The 27,728-nt window shown below is 39.2% G+C and overlaps 1 protein-coding gene across 3 annotated transcripts in view; it reads left to right on the top strand.

Annotated features, from left to right (window-relative positions):
- MICU2 (mitochondrial calcium uptake 2) overlaps window positions 1-27,728 on the top strand; it is a 122,047-nt gene that overhangs the window by 36,191 nt on the left and 58,128 nt on the right. For all 3 annotated transcript variants that reach the window (XM_085536384.1, XM_085536382.1, XM_015852147.3), the window contains exon 2: window positions 27,433-27,580. In XM_085536384.1, coding sequence (XP_085392510.1) covers window positions 27,433-27,580 — 148 coding nt within the window. The remainder of the gene's footprint in view (window positions 1-27,432; window positions 27,581-27,728) is intronic.

The following is a 27,728-nucleotide window of genomic DNA, read 5'->3' on the forward strand; positions in this document are numbered from 1 at the left end:
TGGGTGTATGGTAAAAAGAGCGTTTAGGAACAAAGGGCATTTTGCATTAAGATATAATTAAGAATGCTATTTAGTTGATTGTGTGTCTTGCAGCCTTTTAGGATATGATTTATACCTCCAAAGAGTAAGCATTCTATTAAAGCCTACATTTCTAATTTGCTGCTTTTCCATTTTGAATGTAGTTTAATTGTCTTTAGGATTACATTTTCTAATGAGCAAAGGAGTGTATCCAGTGGCAGGGGTGTGCTGACTTCACATTGCAGTTACACTTTTGTCTTACTTGGTTAACACAGTTTTCAATCACTTTTTCTGTTGACAAGTATGGTAAGATCAGAATGTTTTGCCCTTTTCCTATTTGCCTATGATAGTTGGTGCTCATAGGTGGTGTAACTGTGATATTGCATTTTCATGTGACACCTCGATCATGTAAGGCATTCCTTGGATGTGATAAACAAAGGATGACTGGAGAGCAGTGGATCCAAATGTAGTATAAAAGTGTCAGTTAAACAGATTAAGAGAAAAGGCTGGCTGGTACCTGCAGAGCAGGAGGATGTGTTGTCAGGGAGTGTTACTGGCTAGTTGTGAACAGGGAAGCAAAGTGAGCTCTGGCACTTGGGGCTGTGCCCACTGCCCTGGGCAGGCTGTTCCATGCCCATTGCCCTCTGGGGCAGACCCTTTTCCCCAGTATCCAGCCTGTGGTGGTCCACTAGAAAATGGCACATTGCAGATTTATTCTGGAGTCTGGCATGAAGCAAAAGGCAGCTATTGATCTTTGATCAAACTAATGATTTCTGTGTCTTAGGGTATGTGAAAAATGGCTTTGCCAGAAGTGATGAGAGGGGTCTGCTTGGCAGTAAGTCTTGGATTCCATGAAGGTGGCTGCCACCTGTGAGTCACACTTGCACACAGGTGTGTATCAGCTAACTCTTCTTTTCTGAGCCCTGCTATAGATATAGTGGTCCATTTTGTTATAATCTGAGCTTAGAGAAAAAAATAAATAAATAACAAAATGTAATAAATTTCCAGTGAGGTTCAGAGTATTTTCTCTTTGGAAATATCTGTAGCATGATTGCTTTCTTATTATATCTCAAGACCTACCTTTTCTTTTTCACTGTCTCTTTTGGGAAGGCTACATTAAGTTTCAGGGCTTCGGTTTTGTTGTTTTGTTGGTTTTTTGGGGGGGTGGTTGAGGGGTTGTCACATTTGTGGTGCTCAGGGATATGATTTATCAGAGGGTTGTTAGAGTACTATGGTTAGGTCCAACTGTGGTTGGACTTGATGATCTTCAAGATCTTTTCCAACCTGGGTAATTCTATGATTCTGTGATTCTATTTAGCACTGCTTCCCAGTGAATTGGTTTCAGACAAGATGAAGGATACTGATTCCACTGTTGTGTAGTCTTAGGCATAATTTAACCTTTAATAAAGATTTAAGTACTGATTGCAGTTTGAAGCTCAAAACAAGTGAATATTATTAACTGGTATTTTACATTTTTCAGCTATCAAATTGGATTTGTGCTTATGGCTTTCAGTGAAATACTGACAGATTTTGTTTAAATTGCTTTTTAAGTAGCTGAATAGCTGTAGAGTTGGGCTTTTCTGAGGCCTTTTGTGGGTGTCTCAAAATTAATAATCACAGAAATTTTTAAAATAGCTGGCTGGTTTATTTCTAGCATGCTTTCTTTTGCAGATGGTTTTTGAAAGCATTCTGCATTGAAAACCCTCGCATGGATTTAGAATGGCTTTGAAACAGTTTTGAAGGTGGTAGAATAGAAAGCATGTGACATGACTACTTAATCTCTGGCTGGGGCCAAGGGTCCTTTTTATATAATTCCATCATTCTTAAAATGCAGTGTTACCTGCAGGCTGATGAGCCATTGCAAATAAATAAATAAGATAATAAGAAAAAACAATTAACCAGTGCCCTATAATTTATGACAGTATCATACAGTAAGTTAAATGTGCATTTTTAGGGTTTTTTTTGTTTGTTGTTGTTGTTGTTTTTACTGTCTTGGAGATCTTTTCCCACCTTAATGATGCAATAGAATCATTGTTACAGCTGTGCTATTTGTAGGTTTAAATGTATTCTTCATTTTTTCATGTGTTTTGGTAATTGTTATAGATCCATCATTCATGGTCCCTCTGCTAACTCTTAACAGCTGATGGGATAAACAGAATCATCAGAGGATTACAAATTCAGAATGTATATTTCTTTAAAGAGGGTGTTGTTTCTGCTATTTCAGCAAAACAAGATGCAAGATTATTTTCTAGTAGAATTATGACCATAAGCTGAAATGTAGAATGCCTCATTTTGCGGATTCATACATCTGAGTTCCTCGTAGTTGTGTTTAATAAATGTTAGTTTTGGTACCAAAGTACAGTTTTCACCACCCTTCATTCCTGCCTAACTTTAATCAAAGTTTGGTTTGCCTCTTTATTTTTTCCCCCGGTAAATCTCATGCAAACATTTTGAAAATTGTCAAAAGAAATCCACCCTAACCTTAAAAATCAATTCTGCAAAGGTGATTGAGTTTGTGCTTTTCTTTTAAAGATCAAACTTCCTGTAATACTTCCCATATAATCCCTGTGTAGTTAAATAGCCCAGCAGCCATAACATGCTTGAAATGTATGCAGAGCATCGGCCCAGAGTTTTAACTCTTAATAACAGAAGGATCAAAGGACTTTACTGACATGATTCTTTTTAAATAAAACATGATACAGACATAAATGTTAGTCCGAGCGAAAGGCTTTTAAAGTGTGCATTTCTGATATTTTATATTGTAGGTTAAAACCAGTTCTCATTGTTTCGGACAGAGAAAGAAATCTTGCGCACCTTCGTCATTCTAAAACCAATGGTGTCATTTCAGTTTGTTCACCATGGATCTGATGGAGAACGATGGCTCTAGGGGAGGCGATGGGTGGCATGTTTCTTGCTTCCTTGTGTACAAAAATAAAGCGGCGTGTTCAGAAATGTGCTTTGATGTCTTTAGAAAAAGGCAAACCAGTAACAGGAGGCTCTTGTACATTTGTAACTTGCCGTGTAACTTGGAATTATTAAGTAAACATTCTTTGAAAGTAACTGTATTGCTGTAGGGTACTGAAAATAATGGGAACTGGAATATCCCTGTCATAATTTGAGTGAATTATAATGACAGGTCAACGGCTTTACTTCTGTCCTGAAATTTGTCTTTAGAAAGACAGCTATGTGGGCTTACACAGGTGACTTCTGGTCTTCAGAGCCTCCCACTGGGATGAACCGAATCACAGAAGTGTTTAAAGAAGCTGCCTGGCACTGGTGTCCTTTTGTGGTTCATTTTAATTGGGGGATTCTGTGTTTATAGCAAATTTATATCCGCTTTTCCCAAGCTATTGTTCTGAAATGTTGAATTAAAAAATGACCTCTGCTGTGGTGGAGTGTATTTTGTCTCAATTCTTAAAGATTTTAGATCTCTAAAAGTTTTCCCAGTCGTTAAATATAATATCTTTACTTTTTTGGACTAATGCACCGCACAATTTATGCTTTAGTATTTCAATTAAATACTTCCTATCCAACTTTCAGAAAGGAAACTTTTGTTGTTGAGAACAGGAACAAATTCACACTCAGTGTGTGTTTTAACTGTAGTGTTGAATCATAGAATCATAGAATGGCCTGGGCTGAAAAGGACCTTAAAGATCATCTAGTTTCAACTCCCCTCTGGTAGGGTTGCCAACCACCAGACCAGGCTGCCCAGAGCCACATCCAGCCTGGCCTTGAATGCTTCCAGGGATGGGGGCATCCACAACCTCCTTGGCAACCTGTTCCAATGCATCACCACCCTCTGTGTTGATGACCTGCAAAACATGTATTTCTCTGTTTTACAGAAGAATAGTTCACACATGCAGTGTGCTTGATCACTAGGTTTTGTAGCTCTTGTTCCACTAGAGCACACTCTATTAACCTTATAAATAGGGATGTTATGGGAAGAGGCCTAACAATGCCCATGTGCAAAATATTTGCAAGGAGAGGAGAAAAGGATGTGAATTGTTGGAGTTCTTCGTATGAAGTGTTGCTCTGTTTTTAAATATTTTTTTTATATATTTGCCACCCAGTGTGCAGAAGATCTCCTCTGTAACTGGGATCCAGGGCTTGGAAAGCCCTCAGAAATATGTGCATGAGGAGGGGCCTTGTTTCTTCTTACTGGGTCTACTATCAGATGAAAGATTGTCTCAGCCAGCCCCTGGGAGGCTTTTTCCCTTGTTTTATAACCAGAACTTACTTTCTTAGGGCTGTTACAGGAATAGATTTTATATTCCTGTTCACAACTTTGGAGAAACTGAAAATGGCGAGAGACTTTCAGTCATAGATGAAGAAGCATATTATGCAACTAATTGCTTGAGGAATTGAATTAATAAAATGGAAAACATATTGCAGTGTTTCTGATATGCAGGATTTGCCTGCATCTTCTGTGTGCTGCTGTTAGGCTGAGTTCATTTTCCTTTCACAGGACAAGGGCGATGATCAAAGCAGGGCCTGTAGGGCCTGTTAAATCTGTTTTCCTGTGGCAAGTGAAGCCACAAGCATGGGAACATTGTGTCTAGGTCTCATTCATCAGCTGCATGAGCAAATTTCCCCATTTTCTTCATGCAACAGTTGTAGAGTAGTTCCTGAAGAACTGTAGGATAAAATCATTCGAATTGGAAGGGACCCTGAGACGTCATGTAGTCCAACTGACCTGCAATTAACTGCAATGAATATCTGCAAACACAGAACCCATGAGGTACAAAACCCATTGAGGTGTACAGGTCCAAATCATTGCTTCAAGGAGTATGTTCATTATATTACTGTCTGTGAAGTTCAGTATTGTTTGGATTTTAAAACTATGAATCTTTCAAGCAGGACATTACACTCATTTGTTTTTTGGTGTTTTTTTTTTTGTTGTTTTCTTTTGTTTTTGTTTTTGTTTTTTTTTAAATCATACAATTATCAATTAGCTATACTAATTGAATAGCTGGAAACTAATTTGTTGCTCATTCTTAGGCCTTCTGAAGCTGTTAAAACACTCTGGGTTTCTTAATATTACTTCTAGTAATGGAAAGTAAACTAGTCCTAGATACACCCACCAATTTAACATGTCATGGGTAAAACATACAAAAAAGAGATTGTGTGTTTAGTATAACAGATGAATATAAATTTACCTTCTTTTATCCTTGGTGAAGGGCATTCTCCTTTGCATCTTGGCACAGTATGTTCCAGTTTTCCAGCAGGGAAAAAAAGGTGAAGCAACTTTTTTCCAGCTACCAATGACTGCCCATTTGGAGCAGCATGATATATTTCAGGTCACTCCATGTAAATGTCTGTGAACCAGCTTCAGCTGGATTTAACTTCAGCTTCTTCATGAAGTGGAGCAGAGTAAATGCTTCACAGTGAGGCCACTAAAACGTGAGTTATTCTAACAATGCCTACATTATTTGCATATCTAAATGAATTACCATATCACAAATTATTTTAGTCTGAGATGTTTGGAATATCCATAGAATAAGCTTTTCTGGTGCTGATCAGGCTGTGCTGTTATTTGATATATGCCGTTTTCTTCTCTTCCCACTGCCTTTTCTGGGTGATTTCTTCCCCAAAATACTTCTCACTAGCTGTTTTTGGACTAGTAAGTTAAATACCTGAATCACTTTAAACATAGCTGATGTCTTTCAAGAATGTTACATATATATATATATATATATATATATATATATATAAGTAGTGACCTAAGATACAGTTCTATGAATTTGAGGCTTGTTTTCCTCATCAGCAAAGGAAGGCTGGAAGAGTACCTATCAAGTCTCGGTTGTTTTCAGCATCTGCAATTGAAAATGGAAGTGAAGGCACTTCTATGTGCTCTGTTTAAAAACATACACATGGGGAAAAAAAAGAAGAAAAAAAAAAAGAGCTTATGTTGAATTCACAAGATTACAAAATACTGTGCAGGTAAATCGTTTTGTATACAGAAAGTTGAGGTAAAACTTCAGAAAACATTAGAATAGATCCCTTCGTTTCCTGAGCAAGAAGATATGTAAAGAATGAGCATAGCACAAGGCCTGGGTGTTCTGAAGGGTTGTGCAGATAATGTGTAATTTGAAACCACTGCATTTGTATTCTCAGAGAAATCCAGAGGTAATCAAACCTGCTAACACAATGAGTTTTGTTAAATGTATTAGAAAAAAAGAAGTAAGAGCCCTTAAAAGTGCTTTGAAGTTTTGCTTGCACACAGCATAGCACCATAATAGCCGTCAGGTGTAATCTAGACAAAGGGGACTTTGATCTTCTTGTCTTGCTGGAGTGGGCCGCATTTTGAGGAAAGATCTCCACTCTTCCAGCAAACAGATGCACAGAGAGGGGATTAGCTTCAAATTCACCTCCAGTTTGTGCCTTCTTACTTCAGGCTTGTGCCTTGTAATCATGTTGCTAGTTTTGTTACTGAAGATTTAACTCTTTACTAAAATAACATTCATGCGTTTCTACCTTTTTTGCACAACAATTTAGCAACAAAATTGTTCTTAGAGAAGCATAATAGGTCAGTGATGATGTAGCAGTCTCTTCAGAGTAGAAATGTTGCTGTAGCTGCCCGTCTCGCTGTTTATCTGCTAAGTGCTGTATTCAGAACTCAGGAAACTGATATTCACGTTCTCAGCAGTCATGCTTGTGATTGGATCTGTCACAAACTGGCTGTTGTTATTCTTCTGCAGAGTGTATTTTCCTTTTCCAATGTGTGAGAAACATTTGCTTTCCTTTTATTCCTGCCTTAAAATATTCAAGTAATGAGCTGCCAGCTGTCATACGTTATGTACTCTCCTTCATCAAGAGTTCCCAGAATTCGTACCAAGAGAAATTCAGATGCTGGTGGCCTCAGGAGGAGTTTCTGGTTTTGTCCTGCCTTTCACACAGAGCTACAAACTCAAGTACTGCGCTTACACTGATCAGTTGATGGGTGGTAGCTGCCCACATGCAGAAGGCTCAACCTGTGGACTTCACATTGTCCTGCAGCTGCTTGTGCTGTTCAGGTTGAGCCCTTCAGTGCCTTCAAATAAAGTTATTAGAAATAAAATATGAAAGCAGTTGTGGCTTGTTTAATGTGTTAAAATAATCAAGCGTCGACTACATTTTAAATAGCTAAAGATGAGATACAGCACCATTGCTGTGTGTTCTAATCAGGAGTGAAAGCACCTGTTTGTTGTGCAGAAACTGACACATTCATGTTTATGTCCTATGACCGCGAAGAGGGTCTTATAAGCATAAGCACCTCTATGCTTATCTTTCGTTTTTTAGATTTTCTGAAACCATAAATCTGCAGGAATGGTTGCTCTCTTTTCTCCATTTAAATGAAGTGCTGGATGCTAAAAACATGAGTGTGGGTGATAACTATGTGGCTGCTGATCAAAGCAGCTACAGAGGGAGTGAGCCCTCTAATGACCCAGGTGATTTTTATTGAAAGTCCCCAGGAGCCCTAGGCTTAATCATACAAGATAATTGTACTTTGAACACATGTAAACTCACCTCATGTTGTCCATTCTGACTTCTAGATGTAACCTGTGGCTTGTGAAAGAGATAAGAGAAGGACCTGACTTGATGATCCAGGAGGTCCTCTCCAGTCCTACTTTTTTTTTCTGTTTCTAGTTCTTGTTAAATTTTTCTTGTTTTTCTCCATTTGGTAGAAATGCTCTAAAGATAAGACTTTTATTTGTTCTTCCCTCTAATTATACTTCGCTTCCTAGCAAGTTTTTGGTTTCTTAAGCCAGAGGTGTACTTGTTACTTATTACTTAAAGCAGTTTCTCTCCGGAATTTCTCCCATGGTAACATTTTAGTGGTCTGTGGGAAGGAAGTTGAACACATCCAGCATATCAGCCTGAGTTCTGCCCCTTTGGAGAAAGACACAAACTTTGCATTACGTACATTTTGTCAGGTTTTAAAATTTGAGAACACTTTGTCATTATCAAAGATGAGCTGCAAAGGACATAGGCTGTTTTGTGTTAGCATTGTAGTGCATGTTTGGCAATGAAAACACACTTCTGTACCCTGATAAAATTGTGTAGGCTTTTGAAGGGTTGGGAGAGACCAATGTCTTGCCAGATGAAGCATTTCAAAGCCAGTACTTGTGCTTTCAACATCATCCTGTCTGAAGCAGCTTATTCCTTACCAAATAAGCTGGAATTGCTTATATTCTGGTGGTAGGATAGATGTAACAGCAGAAAGTTGTCACTGCTTTCACAGATACCACTGGAACATTCTCACTAACTAGACCAGATGTATCCCTGAACTCAACCTTATCTGAAGCTCAACAGTGTGGGACAGCTGGTGTACTCCCAGCTCCCATGGTTCTTCCAGAGCTGAGACAAGGCTCTGTCCTGCTGAATGTCTAGTAGTTTTCTGTATGTCTATCTGTAGTCCCTGTTCCACCCATTGCCCAGATTCCTGGGCTGGTAATACTACCATGTGCAGTGGTTCTGCGTGCAGGGCCAGCTGCAGTCATGTCAGCTTGCTGATGCCTTCAAGCTGGGAGGGCATTTGTTGTCATTATATTCTACTAGAGAGCATTTTTAGAAAAGCTACAGTGGCTCACATCAACTCTTCTAGTTACAAAGTCAGAAATGAAACGTGTTCACCTGGCACACTGCTTGGAGCTACAGCTGGTGGCAGTGGTAGAGCTTTATTTCCTCTGAGCTCCAGGAAAAGAGGGTATTTCTATCAACTCCTTTTTCTGGAATTCTTACACATAAGTCATTTTAGAAGTGACATTAATGTAACACTTCAGTACCCCTAATAAGGGAAATGTCTCTGCAGTTTTTAAGCTGAGTGAATGAAAAGGAGATGTTGGCTAGGAGATGTTATAGAAGGTGGCTGGACTTCATTATCCAAGTATAACATATACTGAATGGTTTGTAATAAAATGTGGAGCTGTTGACTCAAGTTTTCCTTTATTAAATAAAATAAAATACCTTGAAATCTAATAATAATAGTAATAATAATAATAATAATAATAATAATAATAATAATAATAATAATAATGATAATGATAATAATAATAATAAATGTAGGAGAAAACTGCTTCATCAGATACTAAATTGATAAGAATTGTGGTCAGGTGGCTCAAAGTCTGTTGCCTTAATGGATTTCTGGCAGAATCCATAAGTATAATTAAAGAAAAACATCCTAAAAATATTTTTGTCAGGATGTATCAGCACTGATTGCTATTTCAAACTTCTGGAAACAAAATGCAGAGTTTGTTTAATTTGAGATTAGTATTCCAGACTGATAGCTGAAGAGTGGATGATGCTTCAGCTTTGAAGACAAGGGACATTGGAGGTTTTAAGCTTCTAGTTGGCAGACTTGCCTGATGAGTCAGAAGGTGACAGAGCTCTGTTTAACTGCGTGTTTTAGCTCCACGCTCTTTGAAATGGAAGTGCTGGTATTGCTTTGTTCTAATGCAGAGCAGAGTTCTGCATTAGAAAAGTTTAGAGTTTAGATAAGGATGAGAAAGATGCAGTTCAGGGCTTTCCTTTAGGAAGGAGCACATGCACTGGCAGACCAGGCTGTAGGGTCATCTGTCCCTGTATGCAGGCACTGAGGTGGCCTGTGTTTGCTGCTGGGATGGGATGAGCAGACTCTTACAACATTACATCAATAGTGTAACTAGAAAGGACAACTGAAATCATATAAATGTTATTAAAAATTGTTTTGCACAGCATGATGTTGCTATTCAAAACTGATAAATTAGTAGTTTTCTTGCAAGTAGGATTTGGAAACAAATGTTTTGTGTATGTTAAATGGGTAGAGTTTGTGGATGTTTGATGAACCTGGTTCACAACTCATCCTTAAGGGTTCACACAAAAAAAGGCATGAACACGTCACAGATCCCAGACAGAGCAGTGCTGACTGTTTGAGGCTGGATATTAAGCTGCAGGTAAGTGTGATTTGAAGTGGCAGAATTACTTTGGGGAAAATGAGCAGGGTTTTGTGGCAGGTTTTCTCATGGCAGCTGTATAAAGCTGCTCAGAAGTGTGGAGTGCTAGAACTAGTCCCAGCAGAGATGGATTATTGGAAAAATGCAAGTGAGGTGGGCAAAGTTGCCTGATAGATTGCAAAACCATATGATAAATTATACTGATCACATGCATATGGCTCCCATATAAGTAATATATGTATATTTGTGCGCTGAGCTTTATTCCTTCCCCCAAAAACCCACCCCCCTTTTTTTTTGATAGTAAAATTCAGAGCAGTGAATTAGGAATGATACAATCAGATATAAAAGGATTTAGAGCTGTTTAGGTGACTTGGCCAACAGCTGGCAAATGCAGTTCACTGTGGAAAAATGTAAAATAATTAGTCTGGGAGCAAGAAACCAAGGAAACACAGTGTGTGCAGAAATGGAACAATCATTCAGCACGCTGACTAGGAGAAGGATTTGAAGGTTATTGTGGAAAAATCATTGAAACCATGGGGCTTGTGCACAGCTGCAAGAAGTGAGTTACTAGGTTGTATCAGAGGGATAAAACACAAAATAGGAGGCTATACAGTTACAGGAGTGTTAGGCTCCGTCTGGCACAGTGTGCGTAGTGTTGGTCACCGTGCTGTACAAGGCAGGTTGTCTGGGAAAGAAGGCAAAGCTTGGGACAAAGATAAATGTTTTGCATGTTAAGGTTATGGAAGGTGATACAGAAAAGGCAATATTGTATTTTCTCTGTATGAGATCAAAAATGGGAATAATCTTAAAAATGAAGCGATGATGTAGAAGTGAACAACTTAGAACTTCACAGACTGGTGAGCGTCTGGAGTAGATTATTTCAGGAAGACTGTTGGTATACAGAGTGTACATACATTCTATGGGCTTGGTAAAGAGAATTTAAAAGAGTGGCAGTGGTAAGACTGTGGTTGAGACAGGCATGTCTTTCTGTCCTCTCTTACAGTGACTTTGGTTGACCAGAGTTTTCAAAGTGATTGTAGCTTTTAGAGGAGATACGTAGATGTGAGACTACCATTTCTATCTATGAATTATGCTTCTGCATAAGCCTGTATTGGAGAGCACCTGAATTTTGCATGCTGTGTATTATGAATGAACATAGGTTCATTCTGCCCAAGTGTTTTCATGTTTCAAAGCTCTGCAACCAGAAGCTGAGGCTGCTTAGTGCCTCTGTGATGCCACGTTAGGATAATGATGCACAGTGTGCCAGAGGTCTGGAGGATTGTTCTAGACTCTAGAATCCAGAGCATCTGCTGCTTTGTCAAGTTTGGTTCTTCCATTAAAAATCCTAGGAGGGAAAAAACCAAGGATATTGAAGAATATGACATACATATATATGTAAGAGGTAAAATCCTAGCTGAGATGAGAAAAGATGCTAAAGCAATGGAGATATTTTAAGTAAGAAAACTTTTTTAAAGATTCAGCACTTGATTCAGAGGGTACTTAATTCTCTCTTTTCTTGATGCTTACGTGCAGCAGTAAAGCAGCATGTGAATAATTCAAGGGACAACTCCATACACTTGGAGTTCTGTAGAAGAAATTACTCTGAGTTAAACTTGGCTCTCTGTATCACTGGATCTACAACAAACCCAGAGGGCTGTTGAGCTGTTGTTGGAAAAAGAAGCTTGTCCAACATGGTTGGACAATTAGCTCTTGCTGGGAACCTTGCCCATTTCGATACCCAGCTTTATGAATTTTGGAGCTGTTGTCACCTGTCTGTAGAGGCGAGGAACATCCTCCCACAATTTCTATGTTCAATATTCTGGGTTACTTCTCTTGGAAAACTTTTGTGGAGGTACACAACAGATCTCCACGCTGAATGTTTGATGTTGCAAGTCTGCTCTTCAGTCAATTACTCTTGAAACCAAGATACAGAGCCTGCGAAGCTGATGTCAACATTTCATATACATTATATATAGATCGTCAAGGGGGTGGAAGAGCTTAAAAAGGGAGTTACTGAACCCAGGAGCTCTGTGGACAGCAAAATAAAGCCAGAGTGCATGACTGTTGTGCCTCCTCTCTTAAGGGGTGAGACACTGGAACAGGTTGCTCAGAGAAGTTGTGGATACCCCCTCCTTGGAAGCATTCAAGGCCAGGTTGGATGGGCTGTGAGCAACCTGATCTAGAGGGAGGTGTCCCTGCCTACAGCAGGGGATTGGAACTAGATGGTCTTAAAGGTCCCTTTCAACCCAAACCATTCTATGATTCTGTGATTAACTCCTGCATGATAATACAGTGCTAGTGCTGACATGCAGCCAGCCATGTGCATGCCTTCAAAGAGATCTCATGGGACCAGAGCTGCTTTGTTTCTGAGTAGAGCCGTGCCGCGCTGTGCCACTCACACAGGACAGAGGGCACAGGCATTGCAAGGTGATACAGCATTTTCTTCAGAAATAACCCGAAGATATTGCTTTTCTGCATGTAATGCTGACAAAGATCTCATATGTATCATGAAAAAGTTCTTTGTGTCATTGTCATCTGTATCATAAGGTGTTGATCTTGCAGGAAAAACCTCTTAGGTAGAGTGTTTTGTTTTCCAGTGATCATTCTCTGTAATGTGAAAAGTCTACTTCTAGTCATCTGCCCAGGAACTGCAAGCAGATGGATTTGTTGGTAAGGAAAACTTTATGCTACATATTAAGACAGTGGCAACCAGGTCATATTTACAGGAGCTTCATTCTAGAATTTAGGATAAGGTTAATAAAAACCAAATTCCTATTGTGTTGTTTCTACTCATCCGTTAAACTATCAGCTTTTTGTAAAGGATCTCTAGATGCAGATATAATCCATTTAAAGCAGGTCATTACAGACTCTGTGACTTGCCAGAAGCTGTGTAAAAGCAGTGCTACCTTTTCTTAATCATTCACTGTCTGCAGAAGTGTGTGTGATGGGAGGCACATGGAGCATGGGATGGGAGTGAACCATCTGCAAGTACTTCTGCAGGAGGTTCCACAAAATGCAAACTGACTTAATGGAGCTAAAAGCTGGAAACTGAAACAGTAAATTCAAGCAATAAGGAAGATGGAGTGAAGAGACCCATGCACAGATCTCCCCTGCCTCCCTTGTCCTCCCAGACAGGCCCTTCTTTTCAGCCTAATGTTTTTCATAGCCTTGCCATGCATTAGTGCTATGTTAGAGATACACAGTGCTCTATTCATCTGTATTTAATGCCTGTAGATACCTTACTGAGGAACCTGGTCTTGACATCTCCTTGGAGTCGATGAAAAGAAATCATCTACTGTTCTGGATCTCTATCATTTGGTTACCAAAATGGTTTCTGTTATTTCTGTGACTGTAGAACCACCCGCCACCAGTTCCTGTATCACTTCTGGAATGACTCTAAACCAAAGATGCCTTTTAACATGTTAATCGTTAATATTTAAATACAAGAAAAAAAAACTGTTTTTCAACTGCATTGCTTTTGACACACTTCTGAAAATAACATCACATTGTTTTCAATAGCTCCAGAAGAGTAGCACGTACAATTATTAGATTTGGATCTGAAGAGCTTCCACTGTTACCGTAAGAACAGTTCTGCAATCATTAAAATGCTCAAGCTGGATCTATGAGATCAACAAAGTGTGAGAAAGTAGATCAATTTTGAGTACAACCATGTATCGTTTAGTTGGAAATGCGCAGCTGCAGTTTTGAAGAAAACAAAATATATAGCAAGTACAATGCTTTTATTCAGCTCAAAGTTAAAGCATTTTTTTCCAGCTATCAATTTACAGCTTAAGATAATGGATTTTGGCAGTGTGCAGAGCTGTTAAGTAATGTTTATTAAAATGGATAAGAAAGGACTTAAGAGGTGGTCTGTAAAAGAGAATTTTTTAAAGGACCAGTTAGTGGGATAAAGAAATGGCATTTTCTCCTAGAACTGAAGTTTTATATCCCTGGACAGATCATTAATGAAAAAGATTGTGGTGATATCATCTTATTATTTAGTAGTTCGTGAAATGATATGGAAACTCTACCTACAGAGGCTTTTTTTTTTTTACCTCTACTGTAAGGCTGAAAAACTTGTGCGTGTTAAATATCTATCCTGGAGAGAGAAATAATCAGCTGCATTTAAGTTTCCCTTAGTCACAGTACTAGCTTATAATTTGAATTAAAGTGAACATTCCCAGGGTCTATTATTCATTGTGCAGCTCTACACAATAGGCAATAGTTGTGTGAAACTCCATGCCAAAAGTCATTAAAGTCGCTAGAAGTTTGCATGGACTCAAGGAGATGTTGGGTAAATGCCAGAAGGTGATATAACTGAGGGCTGTGAAATGAAAAGGAACCACGTCCAGCTCAGGATGTCCCGGAGCTCAAAATAGATTTAATACTGAAGGAATATTTTTATTCCTTTCTAAGCATTTGCTTATGGCCAGTGCTCGAATGTATGCAGACGTGCTGCTGTTGGGAAAGAAGCACAGCATCATGCTCATACAGATGTTCTGACCCTGCAGCCTCAACCCACGTGGATGAAATGGACTTCAGTTCTGAGCTTGTGCTGTCAGTCCTCCATCCTTCTGGTCTCATCTCTGCCCAAGTTCAGGCATATATCTAAATGTTTTTGGGATACTTTTGAGACAGGGCTAGAGGTTTGAGTTAAGTCTTACTGGGTGGGTGTGCATTTATTTGTTGTTTTGAATAGAAGTGCTTTTCAAACCTGTGCATCTGCTGGCAGGTCACAAAGCTGAAATATCCAAGCTGGCAAGTCAGGGCTCTGCAGGGCTGGGACGAAGGTGTGCCAAGGCACTTCTCCCGCAGTGAGAAGGACATCAGTATAACTAATTCAGATGAGTATTTTATAATAAGCTTTAATGCCATATGTATCCTCCAAACATTTCCCCATCAAGAAAAAAATAAATATTACTGAGTTTACAAACTGACTTCTATTTGGGCTGGCTGTTTTCACTGCTTTTCATGACCAATAAAAATACTAAAGCATGACGACAGCATTGTGTTGATGTGGCACTGTGTCTGTTTGCATTAAGGAGCACCCTGGGCCCTGTTCTCCCCTGCAGATGTTCCCTGGAGGTCCCCAGCCCAAATGCAGATGGTAGCAAAGAGAGCTGGAGCTTGGCTGAGCACATGCACAATGCAGTGGAGACCTCAGCAATCTGCATTTCTCTTTCACTGCCATTCAAATTGAACAGGGTTTTTTCCTATGCTCATGAATACCGACCTTGTAATTGGTTTCTCCTCATCTCACTACTGACTTCAGAGCTCTTTTATTCGTTTTTTGATCCCCAGAACCATTTTCAAGTTTGGTAGTTGCAGGGGAAATGGCATTGCTCTATTCGTGGCAAAAATGGGCACTTCCACAGTTAATAAGCAGGAGTCAGATGGGTAGGAGTGGGATGGGGAGGACCCAACTGAACACTTTTATCTCTTTTTCCTTGTGTTGCAAATTACATACCGATTGCATTATTGCATTTTGGTGTTGTATGAAAGGAATGGCTTTAATACTTAAGATGCTACAGATAAATAGATAATATCCCTATTTTTCAAATCAAGCAAAATCTACATTTTTTTTGTTACATTCTTTACAGAGGGTCCAACCAGCCTATTCTTTGCTCTTAACCAGTTCTTGGCCCTTTCTCTGTATGTCATCCTGAAATGTTATGGCAAATAGTGAATTAGCACGTGAACTTTCCCATAGAGGTGGTAGATACCCCATCACTGGAGACAGTCAAAGTCAGGCTGGATGGGGCTCTGAGCACCTGATGGAGCTGTAGGTGTCCCTATTGGAATTGGACCAGATGGCCTTTAATGGTCCCTTCCATCTCAGATGATTCTAAGGTGATGCTATGATGATGGAAGTGATTCTTACAGAAAAAATTACTCTGGAGAATTTAGCAGTGCCTTAAATTAGAAAATGTGTGAAGTCTTCATTGTCTGTGTGAGTTATTTCTAAAGCCAGTTTTATAAGGCTTGAACAAATCAGGGAAAGATGAAATCTGTTCTACTGATGTATGCTGAAATAAGCATCAGTACAGCTTCAGGATGAGTCTGTTTTCCACGGCTGATCATCAGCTAAAAATCCTGTCATCAATTTGTGCTTCAAAATGGTAACGCTGGATGGTGAATATTCTGAAGCGGAGGAGGGAAAGTCTAACTTGCATTATTTTTAGTTAGCTCTGTAAACATTTACAAACAAGCAGTCTGTCTTCAAGAAATGTGGGCATGCTGGAGGTCTTAGGATTTCTAAGAGGTTGTTTGAAAAAAAAGGTTGGACAAATACAGCGTTAATTGGACTTCAGCTGTGCAATCTGGTTTTTCTACAGTCTTTCCTTCTTGAATTAAATGACATGTTCAAACTATTTCACAAATGAAGCCTGAGATAGTGATAACCTTAAAAATTCTGAAGAGGAGGAGAAGAGAGAATTGCATCAGATTGAGTTCTAGACCTCCCAGAGATACGAAGTGTTTGTACAAACAGCCCAGGTTGCTTCCAAGGAGGTGGCAGCTGTGATAAATGAACCAGAGGTCTTGAAGAAGAAAACCAAGCAGATTCTGGGTGAACTGCTGCAGTGCACTGCTGCTGCAGAAAGCACTTCAAGGTGCAGCCAGGATGGCTGAAAACAGCTTTACCTCTGCTGCAGAGAATGTCACACAGAAACAGATGACTCAATGGTTACAGAGTTTGGGGGGAAGGGGAGGGGATTGGTGTTTTTTTGGTATTTTAGGGCTTTTTGTTTTTGTAGGTTTGAGAGCTGCAGAGGAGGAACTTTGTTGTGACCTCACTGATGCACTAATGGTGCAGCAGAAATGGGCTTTGAAGGGAGGATTAAGTAATGCACACCCGAGCTTTCATCGTGGAAGGGAAGTTCAAATCAGGGGTTGGAATTTATAAACAGTAGTAAAAAATGGTGGGTTCACAGCTCTGTGGTAATCAGGAATGCACCGGGTTTACACTGTGTAATGGTGCCAATAGAAATAGGTATTTGTTACGTTACTACAGTATTTCATCCTGAATTTATTTCAACTTTCGGGATAACCGTGATTGAAACAACTCAGTGAAAGATGGTTCTCACATTTCTCTAATATAGATCTAGTATCGTGAGCAACCATGTCCTTGATGCCCAGTTCAGAGGCAGTGAGACATTCTGTCTTTGCAAATGAAATGTATCTATAAATGTAATGAATTCAGTGAATGCAGGATTTTGTTACCTCCTTTCGGTGCCCTTAACATTGTCACCTGTTCTGGTTCTTTATGCGGGATTTTTTTTTTTGCTAGAAGCTGCCAGAACCTGATTGTAAAAGCTCTGACCCACACAGCAATCTGCTGAGATCCTTCTTATCAGCCTGGAGTGTGGTGCGTTCTGTATTCTACGCAGGAACTGAAATACTGCACAAATATTTGGAAACCCTTTGAGATGGTAATGCTTGCTTAAATTGACAATAAATATGTCAATTTGAACAAGCAGAATTAGAGATTTCTGAGCAACATCATTTTTTTGAGTCTTTTGACTCAGAGCACTGAGAAAATAGAAGATAGCTAGAAGGTGGAAATTGCTAATTAAAGAGTGGCAATGTGGGTTTCTCCAGTGCCTCTCTACAGCCATTCTTTCTGCATGCCATCTCTGTGTCAGTTAAAATGTTTTAGAAGAAAAAAATCCACATAGGTAGAAAGTTTAAAAAAATAAGTGAGACTAGAAAAAATAAGTGCAGTCATTGGAAAATACAGTGTGTTCTGAGCCATGCAAGTTTTACACATGGCATTGTCACAAGTTCAATCACTCCTCCTGAAAACAAATGATTTGTTTAGAAGTGAAGTCGGCAGCTTTATGGAGAAATAAATATAATTTTACAACTTAATTACAGTATAAACATTTCTCGTGGCCAAAGTGCCTTTGTTGTTATGGCTGTATTAATCTTGGAGGACACGCGGATGTTGGTTTTGGGTTCCCCCTGGGACCTACTGGGTCCCCCAAGCACAAGGCTGACCCATACAGTGTGATGATGGCCATTTGTCATGGATGTGGCCAAACCTCTACTAAAAATTGGAAAGAAAGGGAGAAAGAAAGGAAGGAAAGCTCTGAAGGGATTCTCTTTTCTTCCTCTGCACTTTGTTATTCTCTGATTAATTTACCACAATGGAACTTTTATCTAATAGTGTTAGTTTGCTGTATGCAAAAGGGAAGAGTTTCACACATCACAGATGCTGGTTAATGCTTGGAGTGGTTTGGTTGTAGAAGTCTTTTCTATGGCAACCTAATCCATTAGCTCCCTATCAGTCATGGCACCTTTTTAAGTACCAGACTCTCTGAGAACTGAGGAATCATCTTCATACAACTTAGGTAAAAATGGGGTTTTAAATATGCAAGACTTTTTATAGAGTGTATAGTGACAGACTTAGCTAAGTATTTATTCAGTTTTCAATTTGATGGCTTATGCAGAAGAACCCGGAGCATACCTTGCTTTTTGTGTTTTCTTAAATCACATACTTCTTTTTGCCATTTGCACATCTGTCTTGGAAAATGTCATTACAAAATGACTGGAGAAAAGCCTGGATTCCCCCTTCCCCCAAGGAAATTTTCAAGCTTTTGAGGGAGCATTAATGTGATTAGCATTGTAATGGTCACATTATGACAGAAGGAAATTCTGACTCGTTCCCAGCACTGTATTCCCATATTTTCAGCAATCTGTCACATGTAGGATTCCCAAATATGTGTTCTTAGGGGAATCATATTTTTGGAGTATAGGCAATTAGTTGGGGTTTACTTTATTTTAAACAGCTCTTTATGCATTGTTTTAATCTCACTGTATGTATAGCAAGAGTTCCCACAGTTGCATGCCCTTCCCTATTTTGTTTTTCATTAGAAAAAATAACAACAAAACATACTGCAAAATTGTGATTCCTTGACTGCGAGATGTTTTTTAAGCCTCTTTACTGTGCACAGACATCATGGCAATGTAAAAGTGGTATTTATGTTGGCATGATGTACAGAAACTTGAGGTACTCTTAGTGCACATGTGGGATAACATGAGCCTTCAAGCTCCAACCTGCAGGTCTTGTGTTTGAGGAGCTCTGTATCTCTACAAGGAATACACCTATTGCTTCTGTCTCAGAGTTGAGCACCAGCTCACAGACCTTTCTTCCAGGATTCACTGTGTTTTTCAACTGTATTTTCTTTAGATCTAACCCCTCAAAAAGGGAGACCCTGAAATTTTAATCGATTCATAAAGAGCAAGAAGTCCTTTAAAAGTATTTGCAGGTTTACTAAATAGAACATTGTCATCTTTTTGTTGTTATTATTATCGAGAGCGTGATATGAGCTTTTTTAAGCCTTATGTAAGGATCCTAGTTTGAGATACATTTGAACTTCTATATGGAAACCTGTCTCTTAGTCCAGGAAGGTGAAATCACAGGATATTTCTGCTTTGCGGTGGACCCAGTGCTGGGGTGGACATCCCCTGGCAGAGTGAGTCCAGAGCTCTCAGGTTAAAAATGGGCTGGTTTCAGTCTCTGTCTTTCAGTGCATAGTGACATCTGGCAGGCAGTGAGGCTGTTCTCCGCGTGGTTTTCTGGAAGGCACAGCTTATTCAGTCACTGTTTAAAACATTTGTGAGGTGCAAACATGTGAACAATAGTACTTACAAAAAGGTTAGTATTCTGAAAAGTGTTTTGGAAATACACTAATTGCAGTTGTTTCTGATGATTTCTCATCTTTTCCCAGTCTTGCTTCTGGGGATGCATTCTCTTACACAAGTCTACCATTCATTCCATGAGCAGTTTGTTTTCTCTTGTAAGTTCCTACTAATCTGTAGCATTTCCTGGATTCATAGGTTTCCCAGTTCAGAACAAAAATTTGTCTATTCGTGATCTACTCTTAAAGCCATTAACCTTTTTTTCCTGTATATACAGTTGTTATAGAATCAAGCACTATGACAGCAAAAAGCTCTGAAAGCTATAAAGCATCATGTAAAAATATATCACCTTGCAGTTGGTGTGAGTTGGACCACAGTTATACCCGCAGTTTGGGAATAGTAGTTCAGATTAGAATTACATAGTCCCAAAGTGAAGGGCATGCGGTTAAGCTGCTGTTAAACTGTGATGTAATAAATCAATTCTCTCTTATTGTAGTTCAGAACAGATCAGATAGAGCTACTTTCAGCCTTTCCAAAGGGAGAAGCAATCCACAAGAGGCATGTGCTTTCTTCTACAGTGCAAACTTCTATCAACTTGAAAAACCTTAAAAATCTGTATGTCCAGTGGAATCAAACGGTCCTGCATGTTCCCTGGTTCCCTGTACAAACAGGCTGCCCAGGGAGGTGGTGGAATCCTCATCCCTGGAGATGTCTAGGAAATGTGGAGATATGGCACTGAGGGATGTGGTTACTGAGCTTGGTGGGCATGGGTTGATGGTTGCACTAGGTAATCTTACTGGCCTTTTCCGACCTTACTGATTCTGTGATAATACAGTTCTATGATGTAGTCCTTGTAGACTGACATGCTCAGCAGCATCCCAGCCACAGAGGTGGAACTGGTAAGTAGTGCAGTGTGATAACTTGCAAGTTGAGGTGTAAATATATGGTTTGCTAAATGTGTCGGTTCTCTGTCTTTATAAAGCTTGTGGACCTTATCTGCCTTTGTTGTGTTCTGATGGTGGAAATGTGTTGATTTCTGACTTATATTGAAGTTTACTTAAAAAAAAAAATGAGCTCTGCTAGCAATGAGAGTTCTAGAAATGAATTGTGAAATTTAAAAACCTTTCAAACTGAGGCTGTTTTCTGTATTATCCTTATATCCAGTTTTATTCTGCATTTGGAACAGTTCTAGTAACAGAAGAATACCTGCTGTATGTACACCAGCTTGTCTAAACATAAAGAGTGGGAAAGAAATATTTAAGCAAAAATGTCAAGGTTTTAGTTGCAAACAGTTGCAAACAAACTGTTCACTTGCTCCTTCAGACTTAGCTGCCCATAGCCAGTGTGGGACAGAAGAATTGCCAGGGCAGCTACTTGAAAGAAAGAAGGGCCAAGAAAGAGATGCAGCTACTTTCGGAATATTTATGTTGAGCAGTGCTGCTCCATCTTCATCTAGCAGTTGCACCAGCCAGTTCTTTTAGCATCCTGTTTCTGTCTCATGAGTGATTCCTGAGAATTCAGAGCTGTCAAAATTATTAGAATTTTACTCTGCTAAATAGTCATTCACGTACTTAGAATTTTTTCAAACACCAGTCACAGACTCATAGAATATCCCAAGTTGGAGAGTACCCATAAAGATCGTTGAGTCCAACCTCAACAAAGGACCACCCAAAAATTAGGCCTTATGTCTAATAAGATCTATTGTCTAGCATTGTCCAGGCACTTGTAGAACTCTGGCAGCCTGGGGCTGTGATAACTGCTTTGGCTCAATGAAGAATCTGTATAAGCTAAAGCATATCAGTGATACCGACAGTGGGGTTGAGTCTACCCTCAGCAAGTCTGCAGATGACACCAATCTGTGGGATGCAGCCGATGCACCAGAGGAATGGGTTGCCATCCTGAGTGACCTGGACAGGCTAGAGCATTGGGCCCAGGTGAACCTCATGAGGTTCAACAATTCCACATGCAAGGTCTTGCACCTGGGTTGAGGCAACCCTCACTACCAATACAAGCTGGGGGATGAAAGGGTTGAGTGCAGACCTGGGGGTTCTGGTGGATGGGAAGCTGGACGTGAGTAGCAATGTGCCTTTACAGCCCAAAAAGCCAACTGTATCCTGGGCTGCATCCAAAGCTGTGAGGTGAGCAGGGCAAGGGAGTGATCCTACTCATGCATTTGGTTGAGATTCTGCATGAGTGGCTCACGTTCTATATTTTGAAAGCACAATTTATTTATTTTATATATATATATACATATATATATATATGTAAGCTTTCTTCAGTATTGAAGTCAATACTGATGTCTTGTCAAGACCCTTTTTTCGTCTCTAAATCATTGCATCATATGAAACTTTTAAACCTTGAGCTCCAAGCTTTATCCTCCGTGCATTCATCATGCATGCTAGGTATGCTAACATGTGCTGCAGGGTCTGAGGTTAAATTACATTTTCTGTTATTTTGATCATTTCAAATTGGATTGAGTTGAAATCGATATACAGTAATGACACAAGTTAACTGCAAAGTTACAGAAATTTGATATTGAGTTGCTAAATCCATTTGTAGATCAATTATGAATTAATGGAAACAAACCTAAGGCTGCCAGAGAGCCTGCTGGCACCAACTGGATTTTAATTACATCCTACACATTGGTTTGGTTATCCCTCCGGCAGACAAAATGAGTGATGAGTGGCACAAATTATCTCTTCCAGATTGATCCTCTTTTCAGATGAGAAGAAAAAATGTTTTGTAACTTATTTTTCCCTCCGTGGGAAAGGAAATGTGGAAGAAGTTGAGCGGGTGGCAGAGGAAAGAAGGTGAAAGGATATGGTGGCAAAATAAGAAAATCATGTGGAAAGGAGCATGGAAAGGAGTTCAGAAGGGAAAGGAGATGGATAATGCATTGTATTATGTATACAGAAAAAAAATTAAGATGAGGAAAAAAACTATTTGCAAGTTGTTTAAAATTTTAAAAAGAGATACGCATATAAGCTGATTTTAAGTCATTTTTAAGTCATACTCAGCTGCGGATATTTGAGGTTGTACACATTTTGGATGGATGCAGAATTTGCTTACAAGCATTACCAAAATCACATTGGCAAGAGTAATCAAGGTTTTATTTATGTAACCCTTCATGTTTATTAGATGTATTGTTTAGAAAGAAAAATGTTGAACAATGGCTTAACTTCATATAAGGTTTTCACTCAACTTAAGCATGCTGTGTTTCATACCAAGAAAGATCAAGTCCAGAAATGGAACACCTTTCATTCTTAATTAACCTGCTAATTTAAGAGACCAATGCACAAATTCGTTACCCAAATTTGAAAATTAATTTTAAGAAATAACATTACTGCTCTTAGGCATTACACAGGAAGCCAAGGAGGCTGTGGTGTTCAATAGTGCCCACAGACGCAAGCAGCTGACCACCATGCCTACTGCAGAGGAAAACACTTGCATTCTTATAGAGTCCTTTTCAGGTCATTCAATTCTAATTTACCATCCGCTATCCTAGATTTACCATTTACATTCTCAAATTAATGCTGGAGGCTTGACATAAAACCACAAAGGGGACTGAATTCCAAGTTAAAGCTGAAACTTCAATCCTAATGCTTTTGGCTGTGCTTCGGTGCTGCAGAGCATGTGGTGCATGGGAACACCCACGGCTGGGTGCCCTTGCCGTATCTGCACACAATAGACTGAGTTAAGGATGGAATTTCAGCCTGAGCCTTAACATTAATGCAGCATAGTTTTCTGTTGGTTAATTTCTTCTTACACAGAACTGTTAAAGACAAAAATAAGCCTAAGTCAATCACTATGTCATTTTCAATTATGCTTACAAGAGTCTTTCTCAAATAATCACAACAGATTATTCTCACTCATTACATCAAAGAAGATGTGAATTTTGGTATCCTCGTTGCCTGCAGTTTGCCCTCTTGGAAACCACTGAGGTGTTTGATTACAGATACTTTAATATCTGAAGTCTGGTTTTAAATGCATAATTGATTCCCACTGTATCCCTCTTTGCTTGAAACTCTGTAGACTAGAATACACTGCCTTTTGCCACGCACATGCATTTTTTATTAGCAAAATGAATGCTTTGTCAGTGTTTTTAGAAATGTCAGCAATGTCAAATCGTTTTTATCTGAAGGACTCGTTGAATGACTCAGGAAAAAGTACCTGGAAATTTTTCAGGACTTAATTGAAGTGGGAAGGATACAGAATTGTGGAGAGAGAGAGAGCTCCTCTCTGTGTGTTCTAAGTGGGTGCTTCAAAAGAACATCAGTCTTAAAATTAAGTGATTGAATCAGCCTTTTCTTCAAAACATCGTTTAAATTCAGTCTTTGATCAGATATTTGGAACATTGATTAGAATAGTAATGCAGCCATTTATCCCCTTGTGGGAAGAGGGGGGTGCTTCTAAGTTTTTTTTTAAGAAAACTCAAAACTTTCTATTTCTTCCCACATATTTTCATCTTTCGCATCTTGCACATCAGGCATCTTTTTATGTCCTGAAATGAAATAAGCTATCTCAGAACAGAAGGATCAGCTATGTGTAGCGCCTAATTTTGATCCTAAAATAATTCTAAAATGAAAGTAACAGTGATGTTTGCTTTTTAACCTAACAGAAATGATAACAGCAGATTATAAAGGTGTTTGTTTTGTCAGCTTCCTCACGTTACACATAATCCATCTTTCAGTATAAAAATAAAAATAGAAATAGAAATAGAAATAAAAATAAAAATAAAAATAAAAATAAAAATAAAAATAAAAATAAAAATAAAAATAAAAATAAAAATAATTCTTTTTGAAGAAGCAACCTTGAGCAGGTTGCCACAAGGTAACATTTACTTTTCCTTTTTAGAACTAAGGGGACTTTAACTTCATTCTGTTCTTTGTTCCACTACTGCATCTGTTGCAGTGAATTTATCTGCCTGTACTGATGTTTGATTAGTTAAGTCCACTTATTCAGTACTGCATAGGAAGCAGTTTAAAGGGCAAACATCCAGCTGCATTCAATTTAATTGTATTGAAAGTACTTGTCAAACTTTAAGTTTTATGGCTTATACCTGAGAAGCCATCACTTTCTTGATGTCATTACAGTACAATTGTGAACTTCATATTTCTGATGCCAACTGTAGCATGCTGAAGTTTTTAATTGGTATTAAACCAATTTGAACAGTATTAATATTGTGAGAAAGATAGTAATTACAAAGTTTTATGTCATCATGACGTACTGTTTGTCTATACGGACACTGATGCTGCTGCCTTCACTCTGGACATAAACTTCCATATATTCCTTACACACATTCAGGCTGAGATCTATAACGACCCTCTGACCAATCTTTTCCTCCAAGCTTCCATGCTCAGGTTCTTTGCCTAGGTTTTCCTTCTCATGCAATAAAATTATTCTAGCATGGTTAGAGAGAAGGAAGGTCAATGTTTTTTTGTGGCACTCTGCCTCTCCCTTCATCTTCTGAACCTTCCAGACAGACAGTGAAAACAAATGATTGTAACAGCATTCCAGAACTCCTGTCCTCTCCGCTCATAAAGGCAGCCTGTATTAACCTAGTATATGTCTATAAATACCTGGGGAAAGAGTGCAAAGAGGAGGGAGCCAGGCTCTGCTGAGTGTTAGCCACTGTCAGGACAGGAGGCAGTGGTCACAAACTGGTACACATAGGAGCTCCCTCTGAATACCAGAAACACTTCTGTGTTGTGCAGGTGATGGAGCAGTTGACACAGGCTGCCCAGAGGCTGTGGGATCTCCTCCTTGGGGCCAAAGCTGCTTGAACGTGGCCCTGGGCACCCTGCTCTGGAAGTCCCTTCTGGAGTCAGTCAAGGAATGACTGGATGTTGTGTTGAGGGACATAGTTTAATGGGAGCTATTGGTAATAGGTGAACAGTTGGACTGGATGATCTTTTAGGTCTTTTCCAACCCTGGTGATTCTATGATTCTGTGATTCAGTGGACCCAGAGGTCCCTGCCAGCCTCAGCCATCCTGTGGATCTGTAGGGAGCAGTAGCATGTGAGCAATTTAACTCTGCTTTAGCTCTAGCTTAGATCTTGATCCTAACCTCAGAGGGGTTAAGATGTTTTTAACAAATAATGAGTTCCTCATACAGAGACAGAACTTCAAAAGTATTGCAGAAGGTTTTTTAAAAAATAGAAGTTGATACAGCTGATGCATTTCATCCTGTAAGGTTTGCTTACATCAATTATGCTAGTATTTGAAGACAACTGAAATAGGAAGTAGCACTTGTTCCCAAGGCTGGCTTGCAAATCAGGGGGGCTAACTTCTTGAATGGAGCTTGGTGACCTTGTAGTCTTGCATTACCATTCTGATGCAGTACATATTTTTCTGGACACAAGGCACAGTTTGTTAATATGTAAGTCAGTCATCAGCTACAGAGTTTAGCTTTAGACAGGATTCAGACAAATATTGCAAGACTTGAGGTACTTGGGGGTCCAGAATAGTTATAGCAGGGTTTGCCATTTACATCGTCTGAATTTTTTATTCAGTGTTTGTGCAGAAAACTTGTTCCTCATTCCATCCTTTCAGGTAACGGACAACTGTGAAGCAATTTTCCATTCTTAAATTTCCCGCAGGGCAAAAATTGCTGATGCTATCTTGAAAAGATGATGATATTTGTAAGAATGTTGCATGTTAATAGCCTACAACCATGAACCATTCATTTGATATCTGCAACATGTGTTGGATCTTGTTAACAAAGTGATTGTTGGAATCGTTTGTCTCCCAAAGTTTTAAAATAAAGAAAGCAAAAGTAGTCAGTACATTAGATACACTTTTAAACATCTTTCCTGGATGTGCAGATCTGAATCACAGAGTAGCAACAATGCAACGTGTGTTTTAGACAATTGTGGGGTTAGAAAATACATAAAACAGTGATATTGACACAAAATAATCATATTGAAAGCAAACAAAACTTTGGCTTAAGATACGTAGAAGCCTTCCTCATTCACTTTGCAGAACAGATTTTGACTTTAAATTCTACGTTATGTGGATTTTGTGAACTTTTTTGTTTGTTTTTTACTATTTTTTTTCTAATTGTTTGCTCCCCACATCTTTGTGAAAAGTCTGGGCTGAAGGGGAGCTACCACACTAAAACTGACTGTAAGAGGTGATTGTGTTGTTCTGTGAAACATTAGAAATATGTGCTCGATGCTGATACAAAAGTGAAAGTGGTAGGATTAAATGACAGGTTTCTCTAATTGAATCTTTGGCTTTGGTGACACCATCTCTGACTTTATGGTTAATGCTTTCACTGCTTTTCCCTTTCTGCTAATTTCTCAACAAGTTATGCCCATTCTGCATATGCACATGCATATTCCATTCTCAAGACCATAGCACCTTTGTTCCCTCATCTTAGGAGTTGTTTCACAGCTTAATACTCAACTTTAGGACTTAGTCCTGAACAGGTGCAGTACGCATTTAAACCTTTGGTGAGCTGGTCATTAACCTGGCAAGACACCATTCACAGTGTGATTGGTTCTTTTTTTTGCTGAGTTAGTGAGCTGAATTTGGCCCCAGCAAGTAGCAGTGCTGGCCAGCATGGAGGTGCAGGGCTGTATGTCCAGGAGCAGGGGAGTGGGAAGCAAGGGCAGCCTTTGGTGACAGCAGGCTGTGTTGTTAAAGTATGCTCTCAGTGAGGCCAGAAATACTGTGAATGTCTTATAAGAATGTCGTACATTAGAACTGTGCTGTAAAAGCTTTAATTTCTGGTAGTCTCTTCTTGTGGATACCCGCACAATACTGAGGTTAATCAACACGAGATACAGGATTCTTTCTAATTACAGAGTTGATCTACAAATACAACTGTCTTTATGCATGGATTTTTGTTCTGTTTCAGAAGGAAGATGCTGCAAATACAGAAATGGCTGAAAGACTGTCGCTCCGGAAGAATCGCTTTATGCATTTCGCATCACTGGAGTATGAAGGAGAATATTACATGACGCCACGAGATTTCTTGTTTTCAGTAATGTTTGATCAAGTGGAACGTAAGTTGTTTTCTCATCATTGTGTTTGTGAAAAGGAAAAGGATCTTGGAAGTCCCCTTGAAAACATAATGTACAAATCACTGGGACAGGATCCGTTATCTGGCATAAGTCACCTGAAGCCAGTTTATGGACATTGGGATTCTCACAG

The sequence above is a fragment of the Coturnix japonica genome, chromosome 1 (genome assembly GCF_054131305.1).
Source record: "Coturnix japonica strain WE chromosome 1, WE-NBRP24, whole genome shotgun sequence".
NCBI lineage: Eukaryota > Metazoa > Chordata > Aves > Galliformes > Phasianidae > Coturnix > Coturnix japonica.